Source organism: Solanum tuberosum, unplaced genomic scaffold (genome assembly GCF_000226075.1).
Source record: "Solanum tuberosum cultivar DM 1-3 516 R44 unplaced genomic scaffold, SolTub_3.0 scf00619, whole genome shotgun sequence".
In the NCBI taxonomy this organism is placed as follows: domain Eukaryota; kingdom Viridiplantae; phylum Streptophyta; class Magnoliopsida; order Solanales; family Solanaceae; genus Solanum; species Solanum tuberosum.
Window position 1 is genome coordinate 193,632 of NW_006239533.1, and position 19,272 is coordinate 212,903.

General features: G+C 32.8%; 2 protein-coding genes and 1 pseudogene across 3 annotated transcripts; 2 read left to right on the forward strand and 1 right to left on the reverse strand.

Moving 5' to 3' along the window:
- The first annotated feature begins 2,220 nt into the window (after nt 1-2,220).
- On the forward strand, nt 2,221-7,043 carry LOC102598375 (ABC transporter G family member 11-like; annotated as a pseudogene).
- Nucleotides 7,044-8,596: 1,553 nt separating this feature from the next.
- On the forward strand, nt 8,597-16,149 carry LOC102595428 (polyadenylate-binding protein 2-like). Its single transcript, XM_006366165.2, has 6 exons — nt 8,597-8,782; nt 8,884-8,986; nt 10,531-10,601; nt 14,253-14,444; nt 15,640-15,770; nt 15,850-16,149. Exons 1-6 carry the CDS (start codon nt 8,678-8,680, stop codon nt 15,896-15,898), a joined length of 651 nt encoding a protein of 216 aa, XP_006366227.1. The 5' UTR covers nt 8,597-8,677; the 3' UTR covers nt 15,899-16,149.
- A 401-nt stretch (nt 16,150-16,550) lies between these two features.
- Nucleotides 16,551-18,992, reverse strand: LOC102595752 (F-box protein FBW2-like). Of its 2 annotated transcripts, none has more exons than XM_006366166.2 (3): nt 18,761-18,992; nt 17,689-18,012; nt 16,551-17,418 (listed from the first exon to the last, which is right to left on the reverse strand). In XM_006366166.2, exons 2-3 carry the CDS (start codon nt 17,994-17,996, stop codon nt 16,764-16,766), a joined length of 963 nt encoding a protein of 320 aa, XP_006366228.1. In that variant the 5' UTR covers nt 17,997-18,012; nt 18,761-18,992; the 3' UTR covers nt 16,551-16,763. The 2 variants fall into 2 exon arrangements, with proteins under 2 accessions (XP_006366228.1, XP_015160274.1); XM_015304788.1 differs by lacking the exon at nt 18,761-18,992 and adding an exon at nt 18,392-18,696.
- Nucleotides 18,993-19,272: the final 280 nt, after the last annotated feature.

Genomic DNA, 19,272 nt, shown 5'->3' on the forward strand with positions numbered 1-19,272 from the left:
ATAGCAACTAATCGGAGTCAAATTCAAATTATGTATGTATCATGACATTGAACAATTTTATCACTAGATCATTCTTACTTGTTGAACAAATACTTTCATTATTTTTCATTTATAATTTTCAATTGTATTTTTACGCATTTGTTAGTCTTTTATATATATATATATATATGGGGTTGGACCAGGCCTCTTGCTCCACGCAGGGTGTCAATGAGACGGTTTGGTTGGTTATTTTCAAAAAATTATACCATCTCAATTTTTAAGTTTTTTTTATAGTGTATAACTAAAACTAGATTTCTTAAAACCATCCCAATCATATTGATTTCTCTTCAGTTAGATTCGGTTGATTCGATCGATTTTTCATATTCTTTTGACACCCCTATTAATGTACGTGTTGTTTTTAAGTATTGATTTATTTTATAAACATCCTTAAATAAATTCACATGGAAATAAACAAATGTGTAAAACAAAAAACATTTTGGTGGTTAAGCAATCACAAGGATATAATGTGGAAAATAGCCAAGACCCAAGCATATGAATAACTTTTAAAAACTAAAATGTGAATTCAATTTTTACGATTTTGATTTCCTTTTTTCTGTTATCTGCAAATATAATAATCATCTCTACAATAAAAATATTTTTTAGCGGCAATAAATATGCATATTAATAAAGAAAACTAAAGTTCTTACATGCATCAATTAATTGTCATTACATCCAATATCACTATAGGGTTTAGGAACATTTACAAAGAGTGTTAATTGTTGTTAAACGTATATTAAGCGACAAGTCAACAATTAAACTATTGTCCTTGTTAATGACCGCTAAAAATCATTTTTGATAAAATATGCATCCTCATAGTCATATAATAACATTATATTCAACGTTGCTTCACAAAATGAGATTTGGAAAAGATATAGTATACAAAACCTAATATTTACCTCATAGGTGGAGCGACGATTCCGATAGACTCTCTATTGAAGATAAAAATAGTCTTAAAAAGAAGTAAAGAAAAATATTATTACAAAGTGGTTTAACCCTATAATATATTTATTTTTTAAAAGAAAAAGACTTTTCAATTACGGTCAAACATGTTTGTCTCTGTGTGTATCTTATTTTTTCACTTTATCTGTTATTATTTTATTTTATTTTATATTTTAATAGAAGTCAAATTCTGGCTAGATTTGCGGATTCAACACTCTTTCGTTTCTAATCATGACATCAAGACTTTTCAATGAAAATTTTGAATTATTTTAATTTATATACATAGTTAATCTACTAATATTCTTATGTTTCAAGTTTTTCATTTTTTTTACTGCTATGTTTACTTTTAAAAATAATAAAAAATTGTTCGTATTAGAGTTTAATTAAAAATTTGAATATGCATTGTAGGGCTCATTAAGGAATAACATTCCTAACAAGATTTTTTCTATATCAGGGCTCAAATCTAGGACATCTGATTAAGGATAGAACAACACGTACATATATGAGCAAGATATATATTTTTAACCTCATCACAAATTCAACTTTACCATTTCTTTTAATAAACATAAATCTCTTATTATTAAAGGCAAAAATATTTGAATTATTCCACCACATATCTCACGCTACTATCGATTAACTAATTAATTACAACTAAAAAGTAAGAAACTAACAAATGGTTAAAAATAAAATAAAATGAAGATGCTAAGCAATTTCCATTTCATACAATTATCCAGAAAAAGGTCCAATCAACCTTACCACTTGAGAGTAAATAATAAAGGAAGACCTAAATAAATAGGCCAAATTATATAAGATATATACTTTTTCCGTTTCAATTTATTTGACCAATATTGACTTGCCATAAAATAAAATAAAAATTAAAAAAATTGAACTTATAATCTTAAATTAAAGATATATCAAAATATTTTTTAATTTTGTGATCTTAAATATGATATTAGAAAGTTAGAATTAAAAGTATATAAAATAGAAAAAAAGTCTTCTGTATAGAAAGAAACTAAAAATAATATGTCAAACAAAGGAATATGTTTAATTGAATACGTATATACATTTATTTCTTAGATTTCATCCCTTAGAAGTCAACCTAAGTATACAAAAATTTAATTATTTTCAACTATTTTATAGTACAACTAGATATAACAACAACTTCCCAACTACCTTCCTTTTTGCCATTATAAATATCAACCAATCTTTCCACTCTAAATATTCCATGCATTAGCATAACAATAATCTAAGCTATTTCTATATACCTTTTTCTTTCTCTCCTTTTTCTCCCTATATTTCGAATTCTGATTAACTAGCACAAAATCACATACAAATTAAGCGAGTATCAAATGGAGTCGCAATCTAATTATGTTCCAAAATGGACCCCTAGTCCCAATCGATCGCCTCATAGACGTAACGAATCAGAGACAAATGAAAGCGTTATTTCGGAAGATATTCCTAATTTTAACAACATTAATATTCCAACAAAAAATTTCCCATTTACACCAAATATTGGTTCAATTGAAGCACCATCTCTAAGGGTTGATTCTGAAATAAAAAGGTCAATAGAGGTGGAAAGTACTAATTATTATGAGCCACCTAAACAAATTAGTGTTACTAATCCTATGATTAGTAATACTAATTTTGGTTATGATGATGATGTGGCTTTGAGTGGAAAGTTGATTAATGAGGGAATTTATTTAACATGGAAAGATTTGTGGGTAACTGTGCCTGATAAAAAAAGTGGGAGAAGAGCTATTTTGCAAGGGCTGACTGGTTATGTACAACCTGGTGAAGTTTTGGCAATTATGGGTCCTTCTGGTTGTGGCAAATCAACTCTTCTTGATACTCTAGCAGGTATTTTTTTTCTCGATTTAATCATCTGATATTCAAAATTTATTGACTCATGAATCTAAATTTACTAGGGGGTTGAAAACCTCTCCTGTCTTGAAACTCGATATGATATTCTAGCTAGAGGTAAAAAAACATGATTCCCTATGTTGATTATTTTGATGCTATAGGAATTGGTCGATCTAGTCCATAGAATAATTTTAGAAAGAACATTGTTGAATTTATTGATGATGAATGTTTTTTTCTAATTTTAATTTATGTATCTTACTTTCTATTTTATTTTATTTTTTTTGTAAATGTTTAAAAGTGTAATAATAGGTTAAATTTAGGAGATTTTGCTTAAAATTATTGTTTTATATAAATGGTTTATTTATGAACTACTCCACATACTATATAAAGGATGATTAAGGGTCCACATATTTTGACTTCAAACATCAACTGCTTGAGAATCTTCCAGTAATTGTTGTTTGGTATAGGAGAATGTTTTAAGTTCACTAGAAAGAGACCTTTTTTTCACATTTGGTATTTGGTTCTATTTTTTGGGATTTTAATTAATTTGAATTCATATTACGTGTTAAGAAAAAAGAAAAACGTTCTGTGACAAAACTTCTTAGATTGTTTCCTTAAAATTAATATTTTAATTAAAAATAGATGGATTCTATCTAGGGGTGTGCAAAAACCGAACTGACTGATAAATCGAACCGAAAAAAGTGTTATTGGTTTATTGTTATTGGGTTAACAGTTATTTAATGGTTTTACAAAATAAAATTATTGGGTTATCGGTTCGTTATTGGTTTTTGAATATTGGGTTATTGGGTTAACCGATAACCCATTAAGAATATAATAATTTACTATTTTAATTTTTAGTTATACATATATATAATATATTAAACAAAAAATATTAATATAATTAATAGTATATTAGACTAAAAATATAATAACTTTACGCAATAATTAACACTACTTAACAGTTAACTCTCCTCTCTACTTTTAGTTATATAACCTTTAGGTTTAATTTTACTTTTTAGTATTACTTATTTACTTTAGTTAGTTTATAATTGACTAATATTAGCTTTTGCACGATTGTAAATATGTGCAATTTGATTAACGTTAGAAATTCATATTTTGTGCTTTATTTTAAAAAAATAACGTAAGAACTTCATTTAGTTAGGTCTTTTCTTTATATATTATTTACCAGGAGCATGGCCTCATTTGCTACTGCTTTTACTTTTGTCTATGATTTGAATTTATTTGATTTCTTTATTGCATAAAGGGGACCTCGTTTTATATATTATGGTGATCGAAAATTGACCAAGACTTTGTTGTGATGACCAAAATACAGCAAGTTGGTCCCTGTTGTCCCGTTTGGGATGATTATTTCGATGTATGCATATCGCGTCAAATTATTGGATAAGTCATATATTTGTTTTGAAAGCATTTTCTTATTGGTTAAACCGAAAACCGAACCGTTAAAGACCTAAAATCGATAAATTGAAAACCGATAACAAATATCTTATTGGTTTGGTTATCGGTTTAGCATATTTAAAAATCGAAAACCGATAAACCGAACCGATAATACTTAAAACCGAACTGAACCGACCAATACGCACCCCTAAATTTCTATCTATTGCATAAGACAGAAAAAACAAGGATTGAATTTTTAATTTTGTAAAATAAAATTTAAAAATTAAGTTTGTTAATGTGATGGACATAAAATAATTGCAGGGAGATTGGATTCGAACACAAGACAAACAGGAGAAATCCTCATCAATGGTCGTAGACAATCACTTGCTTTTGGCACTTCGGTACAACAATTAATATCTCACCTTCTTTTTTTCTAGTTTAACTTCTATATACTGTCAACATAACTCTTTTTTTTCCTAAAAGGCATACGTAACGCAAGATGACACATTGATGACAACCCTAACAGTAAAAGAAGCAATTTACTATTCAGCCCAACTCCAATTACCGGATTCGATGTCTAGATCAGAGAAGAGAGATAGGGCTGAACAAACCATAAGAGAAATGGGTTTACAAGATGCAATGAACACAAGAATTGGTGGATGGAGTGTTAAAGGGCTAAGTGGTGGACAAAAAAGAAGAGTTAGTATTTGTATTGAAATATTAAAAAGGCCCAAACTATTATTTCTTGATGAACCAACAAGTGGGCTTGATAGTGCTGCTTCTTATCATGTTATGAATAAAATTGTCCAATTGGCTAAACAAGATGGAAGAACTATTGTTGCTTCTATTCATCAACCAAGTAGTGAAGTTTTTCAACTTTTTCACAATCTTTGCCTTTTGTCCTCTGGAAGAATTGTCTACTTTGGTAACATTTCAAATGCTAATGAGGTACGTACATATTATAATGTTAGTACTACTGGTGTCGAATAAGCGGGTTGGGTTAAATATATCAACAAAAGACTAATCAAACTTTTTTTTTTTGGTTTTGTAGTATTTTGCTTTGAATGGTTTCCCATGTCCAACTATGAGGAATCCATCTGATCACTATCTAAGGACAATCAACAAGGACTTTGATATTGTAAGTAAAAAAAATATATTTTCTTTGTCATTATTTATTAAAATCAAATTATTAATGTTTATTTTGATCTTAATTAATTAGGATATTGAAAAAGGAGTTGGTGGAAAAGCTACTGCTACAGAAGCAATTGATATTCTTGTGAAGTCATACAAGACTTCACAGGGTTGTCAACAAGTTCAACGTAAAGTTTCAGAAATTTGTCAACAGGTTTGTATAATATTAATTATTTTTTGAAAAAAATATTAATTTGTGATCTAATGAATATTTAATTTGTGTATAGAGTGGAGGAGAAGAGGCAAAGAAAGGGAGTCAAGCAGGTTTTGTTACTCAATGTATGGTTCTCACAAGGAGGTCTTTCGTGAACATGTATCGTGATCTTGGTTATTACTGGCTACGTTTTGCAATTTATATTGCTTTGTGTTTGGGTGTTGGAACTATTTTTCATGACATTGGACATGACTATGGATCCATTCAGGTAAATATTGTTATTCATCGTTAAATAGAATTAGCGATGAATTTTTGTTAATCCTGTATTTTTTTAACGTTTTTCAGGCTAGAGGTTCAATGTTGATGTTTGTTGCTGCCTTCTTGACTTTTATGGCTATTGGTGGATTCCCTTCTTTTGTTGAAGATATGAAAGTATATATATGACACTTATTAACTATCTCTATACAATTAATAATTTGTCCAATGTCCATTTATACTATGATACTTATATACAATGTCTTTTTTTTTGTCTAGATTTTCACTCGAGAAAGATTAAATGGACACTATGGTGTAGCTGCATATGTGGTGGGAAATACATTTTCTTCCATTCCTTACCTTATATTAATCTCAGTAGTACCTGGCGCGTTGGCTTATTACCTCGTTGGACTACAAAAAGGGTTTGATCACTTCGCGTATTTTGCACTAGTTCTTTTCGCGACCATGATGTTAGTTGAGAGTCTCATGATGATTGTAGCAAGCATTGTCCCCGACTTCCTCATGGGAATCATAACAGGTAAGGATGTTAAATGAACGGATTGAACTAAATTTCAGCACGTTAAAATTAATAAATGAGGAGGGGGAGGGGGCATATTTAATTTTCATGTACTAATTTTGTGATCGTTTGATAATATATAGGAGCTGGAATTCAAGGTGTTATGATGCTTAATGGAGGTTTTTTCAGATTGCCTAATGATCTTCCTAAGCCATTTGGAAGTACCCAATGTATTACATTGCATTTCACAAATATGCAAATCAAGGATTTTACAAGAATGAATTCTTGGGATTAACTTTCCCTAATGAACAAATTAGAGGGCCAGCCATAATTAGTGGTGAAGAAATATTGAGAAATGTATGGCAAGTGCAAATGGGATATTCAAAATGGGTTGATGTTGCTATATTATTTGGAATGGTAATACTCTATAGGTTCATGTTTTTGGGAATAATTAAGACTCTGGAGAAAGTTAAACCTATGATTAGAGCATTTATGGCTCGTTCTTCCAAAAATCCAACTCATGCTGAAAATCTAGACTCTTGATAAAGATGCATTGAGAATTACTATATTTTGTTTGTTGATGTAAAATGTGTACAAAAGTTTATTTGTAGTTTTGTTCAAGACCAATGTCTGGTTGGTCTTTTTATGTACCTACTTTTGCTAGTATTAAAAGTTGGAGTAATTTGTATTTTCGTTAATTGTACTATGGATTAATATATTATCTAGACTTTATTTGTTTGCAAAGGTCTCGATCTTTAATCATTCCGATTTTATTTATTTATTTACATAAAGACCTAATGTAACATACAATTTTGATAGCTTGCTTGCTTACCGGCTTCTTGAGAAGCCATTATACTGAGGAGGAGAAGACTAATTATGGGTGAGTTTGTTGGCACCTCTCCCTATGATGGAAAGTCCTTCTTAAAGGTTTACAATCCACTAGATGAAACTACATTGTGTACAAAAAAAAATTAAAAAATTCTTAGGCCTTTTTTTTTTACTACTTCTTGGTGTATGATACTATTCATCATGATCTAGTTGATTGTGCATCTTATCGGGATAAGAGTTATTTGACAAGAGAAAGTGGAGTTTATCCTAAATTTGTCATGTTGTCTCTTTGCATTTCATCTTTTGATGTATTACTAATATGCTCTATTTAGCATTATTTTTATACACTCTACCAAACGACCCCTTAGGATAAGGGTAATGTGAGTTAATAACAATACCATTTTTTGGGTTCTCGTATCTTCTTGATGTATGGGATAAGCCAAGTCTTTTGCCATTTCTCTATTGACTAGTCTTGTTAATGCAAGATAATTGTTTAATTCTTAGAAATATGCCTCCTTGGTGTAGTGATATTTGTGTTAATCATTTATTAACTAATGATTAGTTTTATTTTATTTTATGTTTTTACAGAAAATTTGAATTTAAGGACGAATTCTTTTCAAAAAGAGAAAAAAGAAAAGTTTTATATGCGCCCGTTAAAAAAAATTAAATACAAAAATTGAGTTTTACAAAATTATTATTTATTTGGATCGGGTGATTAATCTCTAAGATTATGATAGAGTTTCTATACATTTTATCTTCCTCAATCCTACTTTATAAGCTTATATTAGATATGTTATTATTTTGTATTATAAACAAGAGTTATACAATGGCCTTAAATAATTATGTTTATGCAAATATTTCAAATTTGAATTAATTCAATTAGTGACTTTTGCATAATAGTAATATCATAGTCTACTCACTTTTTAAGTTGTTTAATTAAAAAAAATTTAGTTCAATCTCGTCATGCGATTTCAAATTTCACAATTGAAATTTTATATGATGTCTTAGAATTTCATATTTGAAATTTAAAATTCCAAACATATGATTAAAAAGTGGATTATTTGAATTTTATCCTTCCAAATATCATATGATTATACTAAAAAGAAAGCCAAAGTAAGAAAAATAGGAAGTGGTTATAATATTAATTAAATAAGTAAAAACTTACATAAATCTCGTAGTGTTAAGAACTAATTACATTGTATCTTCTAAATTACAAAAAATCTTTAAAATTATAAGATGTCTAATACATCAGTAAACTTACGGAGACATAACTCATGAATGTATTCGAAAGCGGATAGAAATGTATTCGAAAGGAGAGGGATTTATCCAGGGCATCGCGTAGTATAGCCGTACACTATACTAATTGTACTTTTATATAAAAGGAAAAAAATAAATAAATCAAAAAACATCAAAACGAAGTCGGCCCGCCCCGTATACGGTTTAGAGTGTACAATTTAGGGAAGAAAGAAAAAGGAGTTGCGGCAGAGCGAGAGAGAGAGATGGATGAAGAAGAGCATGAAGTTTACGGAGGAGAAATCCCAATGGAGGCTGAAATGGAAGCTGATATGGACAATCACCCTGCCGCCGACGAGGATGCCGTTAAGGTACTCTGTTGTATTGTTGTATGTTATATTTTTTTCATGTGATAAAAGAAAAACCCTAATTAGCATTGGATCTAATGAGATTGGAATTGTGAAATTTGAAGGAATTGGATGAGATGAAGAAACGATTGAAAGAGATGGAAGATGAAGCTGCTGCTTTACGTGAGATGCAGGCCAAAGTTGAGAAAGAGATGGGTTCTGTTCAAGGTAAAAAAAATTCACTTTTTCTTTTGCTTGATTACTATATTTTGCTGTTATGCAGAGTAGGCGGAGCTAGAATTTTAAGATTAGTTTTTGTTTTCAAAGTGATAAATGATATTTGAAAATTAGAGTTGTTTTTGAATTTTTGTGAGTAATTTGGAGTGAAAAAAACATTTTTTGTGTTCTTAAAGTATCTGAAAAGGTGAAAACAATTGAGTTCTGAAATTTTCAGGAATTTATGGCCGAATGTGTTTTCTGGAGTTCTAACTCTGGAAAAAGTAAGAAAAATCATGGCCAAACGCCTTACGCCCCCTTGGATAATGCAATTTACTAGGATAACAACAACATACCGAGTGAAATCCACAAGTGAGGTATAGGGAGAGTAGAGTGTAGGCAGATTTGACCTCTGCCTCGTGAAAACAGTTAAATTCCAAAATTTTCAGGAATGTTATAACCAAATGTGTTTTACTCCGGAAAGAAGTAAAAATATTTCATGGCCAAACGCCTTACGCCCCCTTGGAAACTGCAATTTTACTAGGATAACAACAAATACCCAGTGCTTTCTCATAAGTGAGGTCTGGGGAGGGTAGAGTGTAGGTAGACCTTACCTCTGCCTTGTGGAGGTAGAGAAGCAATTTACTAGGATATGGATAAATTATTTTTATAACACAAATAAAAGGTGTGCATTAGGTTCTACCAAACCCGTAAGCTCAATCATGGCTCTGCCCCTGCTTTTCTATAATTTGGTGTCAATGCTTGAAATCCTATTAATCTACTATGGGAATGTTTGTTGGCTTGTTAAGAAGTGGTTGTAGGTTTAATATTCTGACATTTTCCTTAAAAAGTTGTGATATTTGGGTTATTGGGATCTAAGGATGCTTTGTTCTGCTAGGGTCTGTGACAGTTACTATACTATCCTTAGAAGTTGAACAATCTTTTTATGTTAAATCCCTAAAAATAATGTCTGTAAGAGACTATGAAAAGATGCTTCTTTTCTGGTAGAGTTTGCCACAGTAACTGATGAAACGTCTGGTAGAGTTTGCCATAGTAACTGATCAAACGTTACCCAAAACAATGATCAAGTTTTGTTTGTCTTTGGAAATGGAATAAAACATTACATAATGGAAACGAAAGATTCAATATTTTGTAAAGACTAGTTTATCAGTTCTACCACTAAACTTGCGGGAAGCCGGGAATTGTCAATGAGGCTTAAAGTATACATTTCTACCAGTAATTGGTTGTGATTAGTCTAGACTTAAAATTTTCAATAACCTAACACTGATATCCGTCTGAAGTCGACCCTTAGGACCGCAGTCCTTGAAACTTGGGGATATGGGCCCATAAATACCGGACGTAGTTCTCTTGGTGCAAGGCTCGAACCGGTTTTAGTCACAAGTCCCTCAACCTTTGGCAATTGAACCAAGTTCGGGGGACAAATTTTTTCTTAATTATTGTTGAAGTTCTATTTTCTGAGTTAATGGTACCAGTTTTAAAAAGAAGTTTTATTTTTTAAAATGGATTAATCGTTTTCGGAACCATTTATTTTGCAGATCCTGCTAATGCAGATGCATCCCAGGCAAACCGCGAGGAGTTGGATTCAAGATCAATATTTGTTGGCAATGTAAGAACTAAAAATCTATTGTTTCTATGTGGTGATTGAATTCTTGGAGAAGTGCTCTACTTGATTCAAGAATGTTTTCAGATAACTTGGTGTATCCTTAAGTGATTTGTTTGATTTTCCGGTGGAACTGATTTTGTTGATCAAATTTGATAATTTGAACTCTGCCTTGTTAGCTTGCTCACATGGCTAATTCCAAGCATAGATAAATGTATGTTGTGGTAGGCTGACAACCAAATTAAAATTAGTTAATTTATAAATCCTCACAATATCGAATATATTATGATATACTTACCTAGGCTCGTGTTACACCTTTTGAATAGTGTAATTAAGCAGGTCCAAGTGGAGGGAAATGGATATAGAAGATACTCGTAGCAGATATCAATTGTTTGGTTTTGATGCACAGTAGTATTAATTGTTGTATATTTGATAGTCCCGTTGTTTAATAAAAGTATGAATCTGTATGCAGAAGAAGGTTGTTTATGTAGTGTGACTTTTAATTTGCCGTGCAAGTGCATATTTTATATTGCATAAGCCTATGCTACACTGTCTCTTTTTTTTCTTTTGGCATACCTATGTCAGTATACCATGGTTTCTGGCAAGGGATGAATGTTGGATCTTGAAAAGAATCTGAGCCTCCAACCCAAACCTTAAGGGAATGGATGCGGAGTATCCCGATACCATTTGAACCACTTTGAAACCTCTTACACAAACGATGAGAGGCAAGTTAATTCTCTAACAGCTTCCTCCACATGTCATAGGTTTACATGTTGTGAAGCCCCTGAAAAAGCTGATGCTTCTAAGGCTTGAACACATTAATTTGATGATAAATATGGTAATGGATTTTATTTATGTGTTATAAATTGAAAATGTATCTATATGGATGTCGGATATGCCTTGGAGTTGAGTTGGAAAGATCAGGCATGGGTTAAAGGACTTAAGAAATGAAAAATAAACCATTTCCTATAATATATATACAAGGAGATAAAACTATGATATTTGTGAGTGGGAAAATAAGTATCCACTTAGTCATGAGGGTGGAAAGCATTTCATATGTACTTGCATATATAAAATAATTGATAACTTAACCCACGCTAAGCCTAACGCTGAAGGAAGGAAGAGGAGGATCAGATTATGACACACAAGAATTATATTAGGCAACTCCACTTCACATAGTGAATATGAAATGTGGGGCCGAAGGGAGGAATCTACTTGAACTCTTTTCCCTTCCATATTAGTGACACCAAGAAGCTTGGTAGGAGAAATTGAGAGTTGATTTCACAAGAAAAATTCTTGCAGATTAAAAGTAGCAACACCATAATAAGTGTAATCACTACTAGCTTATATTTCAAGGTATCGATGTCACCATGTGTTCTACTTGCTATTTTTTATTACTATTTGAGACGTGCATATTAATACTTGAGAGTTTAAAATGAGGAATTGAGCATGAATGATAATATTAGAATATGAGTTGAGCTAATTTTTGACAGATTTGAACCTTAGATTCATGTTTTGGGTTGAATCTTAAAATGAGTCAACCAAGGGTTTAGACTTATGGAATGTAATGGTAGATGACTAGTATCATGTGGTACTTCTCCTTCCCGCTCTGCAAAGCCTGCTTCTGAAGTTTTTCAGTTAGGAGACTTTAAGTACTTTGGTGGTTAAAGGATCAAGTTTTTCTTAATTAATTACTTGTCGTTGTGACAAGTAAACTTCCTTTTAAATGATAATTTTTCCTGCTCCAAGTTAAAATTAAATGACTTTTCTTTTAAGCATCTTAATTTTAATATGACAATCCTTCAATCAAGTGCTCTTTTCCTCCCATATTCAACCTGTCAATTAGACACATCTCCATGCGACTCGTATAATGATCTAGTCAAAATTTTCTCTTAATTTGGAGCTAAACAAACCAAATTCTATTTTGGGGTGGAGGTCGTACTAAACTGTAGTACATTTGGGCAAAGTACATTCTAGTTCCACTATAGTCGGGGAAATATTTTCCCTACTGAAAGCTGTTAGTATTCTTGAAGGATTGCATATATATTTTTCATTACATCTACTGATATAAAAGAAGTAATACACCGCATTTCCCTTGGAAGCGTTGGAAGCATGTTTATTCCTAGTTCATGTTTCCTGGCTCTATAAAGTTGCAGTGTCTTGACCCATTTCATTATGAATGTGGTATTAGAACATGAATATCGAAAATGTGAGGGGTGGTCATCTTGTTTGGGGAGGTTGTATTGATGGTTGAAAGCTTCGTTTATTTGTTATGCTTGAAAATATAGAACTTGATCTTAACTTGCATCATGCACCATTTTTTTTTGTTTCTTCTGTTGCAATGTCCAAACTTCTTGGTGTAATTGTCTTTTTCCTTTTTCCTTTTTGTAATTGCAAGGAATATTTGGTTCTTCCTGATGATCTCTTTGTTTTGGTTTGACTTTGATGCATCTTGAGAGTCATGCCTTGACTTTCTGTCACTATAATTGCAGGTGCATTCATATTTCTGAATAGCGCTGACACCATAAGTTTTTGATGGTGGAAGAAGTTTTTCTGATTTTAGATATTTCTTTTAAGAGGCATTTTTACCTGTATGTTGACTTGTGAAAAGTTTGAATAAGAAAGACAGCAATTCAGCAAAAAAAAGAAATAGAAAAAGAAAAAAAAAAAAAAAAGATTAGAAAGAAGATAAAAAGCATGAAAAAAATAATATTGTGAAGCTCCACTGGGAAAAAGATGGAATTGAAATACAATTCTGCAGTGAGAGATAAAGAAAAAGTATGACAAAATGGAAACCACAAAGTCATTTTTTTTTGTTGTTAAAAGTACTTTCACCTTAGGTTCAAGTTTCGACCTTCTTGCAAGAAGAAAGATACATTTGCCTATGAAGTGCAAACCCTTTTCATCGGCATGCAAATTCTAGTTGCCGAGTCTGGTTGCTGCAGGCAGCTGGTGGACGTGAGTATTCAGATTTGACTAGCTATTAAGCCTGATATGGTGAGGTGTCATTACTTTGCCTTCGGCCTTATCTTTTATTTCTTCTACGGCTACCAAAACTATCATTCTTGAACTATATGATCTGTTGTTGTCATGCTTCTATGGTGATCGGCAGTCAGTTTCCATTTGTACCTACACTATTTTTCATTGGGGTGAAAGAATGAGGGTAAGGAGTATTTCTTGTTTATTTAGGATGTAAATGAGGACCGTCAACATTTTGACTCCAAAGTTTGGCCGACGAGAGAATTATCCTTTGGACTTGTAATTGATTGATGAAATTTTTTCTTGAAACCACCTTTTAGATCCTTTTAGAGCATTGAAGTCGTTTATAGTTGCAAAATTTGATTTTACAGCAAGAAAAATGGAAAATATTTTGTGTCTAACCTTAGTAAAGCCAGGAAAGCTAAGTGTGCTGAGCTGGATGATCTTTCTCTTGTTTGGAAGGTGTTGGGGCACAAAATTGTTTCTCTTCCTTTATGTGTTGATATCCGGATGTGTATTATACTATAATATCATTATCTTTGGGATCATAGTTTTTGCAAAACTTAACCATAAAATAGATGAAGAATTCTAGCTTTCCATGAAGACTGAAGTGTCGAATTCCTTATTTCATTGTCACTTGCAGTTACAATATCGTGTTTAATAAATTTCATGTGACAGGTTGATTATGCATGTACCCCAGAAGAAGTTCAGCAGCATTTCCAGGCATGTGGTACTGTGAATCGAGTTACCATCCTGACTGATAAGTTTGGTCAACCTAAAGGTTTTGCGTATGTGGAATTCGTGGAACAAGAAGCTATTCAGGAGGCACTCCAGCTGAATGAGTCAGAACTGCATGGACGCCAGCTGAAGGTGAACTTTTTTTTTTTTCATCTTTTATTTGAATAGAGTAGTTTCTCTTTATCAACCATGTCATGTCATGTTTGTTGGTGGGAGGTGAGATATATAAACATGAAAGGCTCTGCACTAAGGACTTGGGACATACTGAACAGGTTGTGACAATAGACAAAATCTGTCTTGGAGTAAATCTGTCATTTAATTGTTGTACCTTGCTGATCCTTGTCTTGTCAGACTTAAAACACATAAACTGATTGTGGTTTGCTAGAGTAGCATATATGTGGATTACAGTACTCGACTAAAAATAAGATTGGAGTTAGGGGTGGGCATTAAAACCGGACCGAACCGAATTGATTCGGTTCTCCGGTCCTGTTTCGGTTTTGAAGTTGAAGTATTTGGGTTTAACCAAAATACCAAACTATTTTTATATAATTATAAAATATATACTATACACATTTTGAGCCCAAAAAGACCAAACCCAAATACCCAATTCTGCATACAGATCATGTAAGAAGTTTTTGCACGGATTGCCCCTATTTTGAAGTGGTCTTTATTTTTTGCGCCTGCTGCTCATTTAATGAAAAATTGTGGGCCAAAGTACGCTTATCCATGACCTAATTTCACAAGGCATAAGTTTAGAAATTTTTGTCTTGTCCGGCATAAGTTTTGCAGGAATCAAGTTATCCGGCATAAGTTGTGTAGAAGCCGGAAGGTGAACACTAATTCATTGGATGTTAATTCCCTTTAACTTACGTCTATAGATGACCCTTTCAATTGAGTTATAACTTTAGCACTGTACGTCGATTATAATGTTCCAATAGGTGAGTTTGTATAATTTGTTCAACTGTAAAATCTTTTATGTTCTTTATTTAGATTATGTGGTTTTGTAAGTATTATGATTAAATATGAGGTCATACCAAAGAACCGAACCAATTTTGGTTCAGTATATATCAGCGAAGAATCAAAAACCAAAGTTTTAAATAACCGAATTGAAGAGCCAAATGTTGACCTAATTGGCGTAGTAGCTTAAAAGGAGGATATGGTTGTTGTTCAATCAGTCAAACCAAACTACTCGGGCACTTTTATGAAGTTTTAGTTTTCTGTTTTTGCAACCAAATGCCATATTATCTATGACACACTAATACGGTGTTTCCACCGAGTCTTTTCTTATTTGATGTGTTCATATTGTGATTTTCCCCCTCTATTGCAGGTTATGCCCAAGAGGACTAATGTACCAGGGATGAAACAGTTTCACCCTAGACGTTTCAGTCCTTATCAACCTTACGGATTCAGAAGGCCATATGCACCTGCCCCTTATTTCTATTCTCCTTATGGATATGGGTAAGTTTGATTCAGTTGATCATCTCGCCTCGACAATCAAGTAGATGAATCACACGTATGATTGTTTCGCATTTTGCAGGAAAGCTCCAAGATTCAGGAGGGCATCACGGTACATGCCTTACTATTAAACCATGCGATATGCTGCTACAAAATCTAATTCAAGCAGTCACTTTAATCATAAAAGATCATGAATACTGTATCAACTAGATTTTGCTTGAGACATTATAGCCATTGCCTATCATAAGTTTAGGTATCCTTCATCTGCATGTGATTTTTAGGGAAGTCCTTTCTGTATTAGTATTCTGGAAGCATTTACCGATTTGATAATACATTTTACTTGGAGCATTTCTGCTGCAACTGTTTTGAGTTAGTCTTTAAATTTTTGCCACTAAGGATTCCTTCACCTCTAAATCAGAGGTCTCGGATTTGAGACTTGGGGGAACGTGAAACAATCTTGTAGGGGATGCTTCCTCCAACACAGATACCGGATAATTTTGTATCACTCACATGTTATTGAGGATTACAGTTCTCTTCTGAACAAACAGGGTCAACAATGTTTCAGCACACTTTTCGTTAGGGATCTCTTCTTGAGGGCCTTAGAAGATCACTTAGACAAATGCTGGTAGACCTTGTTGGATTCTAGCTTTCACTTCACATTTTTTTTGTGACAGTAGTGTCCGGAAAGCTTGAGTGCACCTCGAGTATTCCATTGGATACTAGGTACCTCCCACCAGCACAAGAATCAGATAACTCTATTCATCAAGGCTTAGACAGATGAGATGAATATATGCATGGAAATCTTTGTTATATATGAATAGATAGGTAAGTACACAGAGTCAGGAATGTAATAGAACAGAAAAAGAAAAGAGGAAAAGGTACACAAAACAGAATTCACATTTATACATTGTAGAAAGCAGGTTAACTTTCATATATAGAGTAGTACAATTTTTAGAACTTGTGGAAATTGAATAAGTAGAATTTGATCGTCAAACCTCAAGGAGATTGCGGCCAATCATATCCAGAGTCCACAACATTTAAGTCATCATAAAACCACATTTCGACATCCTCAATAACTTGATCATCCTCCCAATACACATCAGACATCTCATCAAAGTCGTCATCGTCCACATCACCAGCCACAAAATCCCACCGTACATAGCCAGAAGAACTTGAATAGTCAGAGCAATTGTCCCAGCCATTCCCATCATAGCAATCTACAACAATCGGACCGACCACCTTTAGCTGATGGAATGTCTTCATGAAATCATCATCGAGGTTCACATTCCAACATCCTCTTACATCCAGTAGCTCAAGACTTCTGCAGTTTTGAAGTACCTCAATTATGCATCTTGTACCAACCAACATGTAGGCAATCTCCAGTTGCTTGAGATTTGGCATTGTACTTGATATCGCCAAGGCTTCATCGTCTTGGGATAGCTTGCCAATAACCTCAAGGGGATGCATTGTTCGACGCAAACCAGTGAGACATTTGCAGTGCTTCCCTATAGCTTCAAGGGCTCTGGCTCCTATTTTTAAGCAGTAGCTTACATCCAAAAATGTAATGTTCGTGAACATTCCCACAACTTGTTCCACAACGGAATCACCTATTTCACTTTTTGGCAACCGCAACATCTGCAGAGATTTGGCACTTGCAAGCAAAACAGAAAAGGGATTAGACAAATAATGACATGGTCTTTACTGCTAGATGAAGAGCTCACATAACTCCATCTAAATCACCAACAATCTCAAAGTTCATTCACATCATGCAAATGGATAAGAAGAACCATTCTGAAACTCTATACTAACTCACTTGAACTTGAAGTACAGTATCTTAAAACGATGTGCAACTTATAATGTACTATAGACTACTGCAGTAGCTGAGAGATGGAAATACTATCAAGACTGATAATGTACTAACTTGTTTGCAATGAATGAGAAGGTTGAGTCGCGAGAGAGACTGGAAACACAAAGCTTACGCAGAGAGCCACAGCTTCTTGTAATAAGCAATTGAAGCATACGATCAAGGTTATCAGGGCATCGATTTTTGCTCCATTCCTCAATGTCAATCTCTTGCCAACAATAAGGACCCTTTGCTGCTTTTCCCCATGACTTGCACACCCTTGGGACTATAGTTAATACCTCTTGAAGTGAAAGGTTTCTAAATATTAGCCCAAGTGCATCAGGAATCAATTCATCCCATCGACGAAACTCAAAACTCTCCTCCATCTTAGCTCTTGATTTGCTGCCAAAGTAATGAGATATATTCAAGACAAGATTCTTTCATCACAATAAATCTCAAAAACATCATTGCTTCAATGCTTGAAAGAGGCACAAAGCTCAGAAATTTGGGTAATCAACAGCTATAATTTCAACAAATGATAAACAAGATCCAGAAGAAGTGAAAATGTAAGCAATTGAATAGTGAAATCACAAACACAAATCAACAAATATTTAAAAGATGAACTAAACACAAGGCCATAAAAAGAGAGAGAATTCTATAACTATATAACAGAAAAAACAAGATTTCTCAAAATACATCAAATTGGTAAACCATAAAAAAGCAAAAAGAGACAATCTTTACACAAGAAATAAAATGTTAAGAAAAAGATAAAAGGATCTACCTTAAAATCCATCCATATTGCCACAGCAAAACACTAAAGCAATGAGATTCCAATGAGTTAAATACCCAAATCAGCCAACACCCTTTTGAGAAAAATACTTACATCAAGAAACAATCATCTAAAATTCTCAAGAAAAGCAAATGAATTCTAAGAATTTCTGTTGCAAAGTACAGCTGAAAAGAAAAAAGATCAAATTTTTACACCAGTAAACAGAGGTATCTGAAGAACCCCAAAATCAAGAACCACAATACTTATGTAACAAAACAGCAACTTCATGCACAAACTCAAAAAATGCATACAAAGAACGAAAGGGTGTCAGTAAAAAAGAGAAAAATGCTCAAAAACAGCAAAAAAAAACATAGTATTTACCTAAGAATTTGTACTCTTGGATCTGTAAAATTTACACCGGTTTATCCGCCTAAAATGAAGGGGCAAGAGAATGTGAGTTTTCAGTTAAAATGGTGTTAGTGTTAGGTAGAAGAAAGAAACAAGAAGAGAGACAAAAGAAACAAGATTTGATAACAGGGCTTAAAAAAAAAGGAAAATGTGAAGGTGATTCGAGTATGTGCAGGGGAGATGCATGGGGGTCGTAAGAGATTGACTATGAATGATTTCAAGAACGGTGAAAGTATATGCCTAAAAAACATTGAGGAGAGGTGATTAGACAAGACATAATGCAACTTTCACTTACGGAGGATATGATGGTAAATAAAGGTTATGATAAAACAAAAATTAGGATAAGAGGTTAGTTAAATAGTTGAGCGGTGTCTTGTTTGTTCTATTTTACTATTAGTTGTATTACTTTTTGTAGTTTCTTGTCTTTTGAATTTGGTTATTATTTGTAGTTTTTTTTAAGTATAAATTATAGGAACCACATATTA

Coding starts and splice junctions, on each gene's coding strand:
- LOC102595428 (XM_006366165.2), top strand. CDS start 8,678: ATGGATGAAGAAGAGCATGAAGTTTACGGAGGAGAAATCCCAATGGAG. Junction 8,987..10,530: donor AGAGATGGGTTCTGTTCAAG/GTAAAAAAAATT, acceptor TTTATTTTGCAG/ATCCTGCTAATGCAGATGCA. Junction 14,445..15,639: donor TGCATGGACGCCAGCTGAAG/GTGAACTTTTTT, acceptor CCTCTATTGCAG/GTTATGCCCAAGAGGACTAA.
- LOC102595752 (XM_006366166.2), bottom strand. CDS start 17,996: ATGGAGGAGAGTTTTGAGTTTCGTCGATGGGATGAATTGATTCCTGAT. Junction 17,419..17,688: donor TTCTCATTCATTGCAAACAA/GTTAGTACATTA, acceptor TTTGCTTGCAAG/TGCCAAATCTCTGCAGATGT.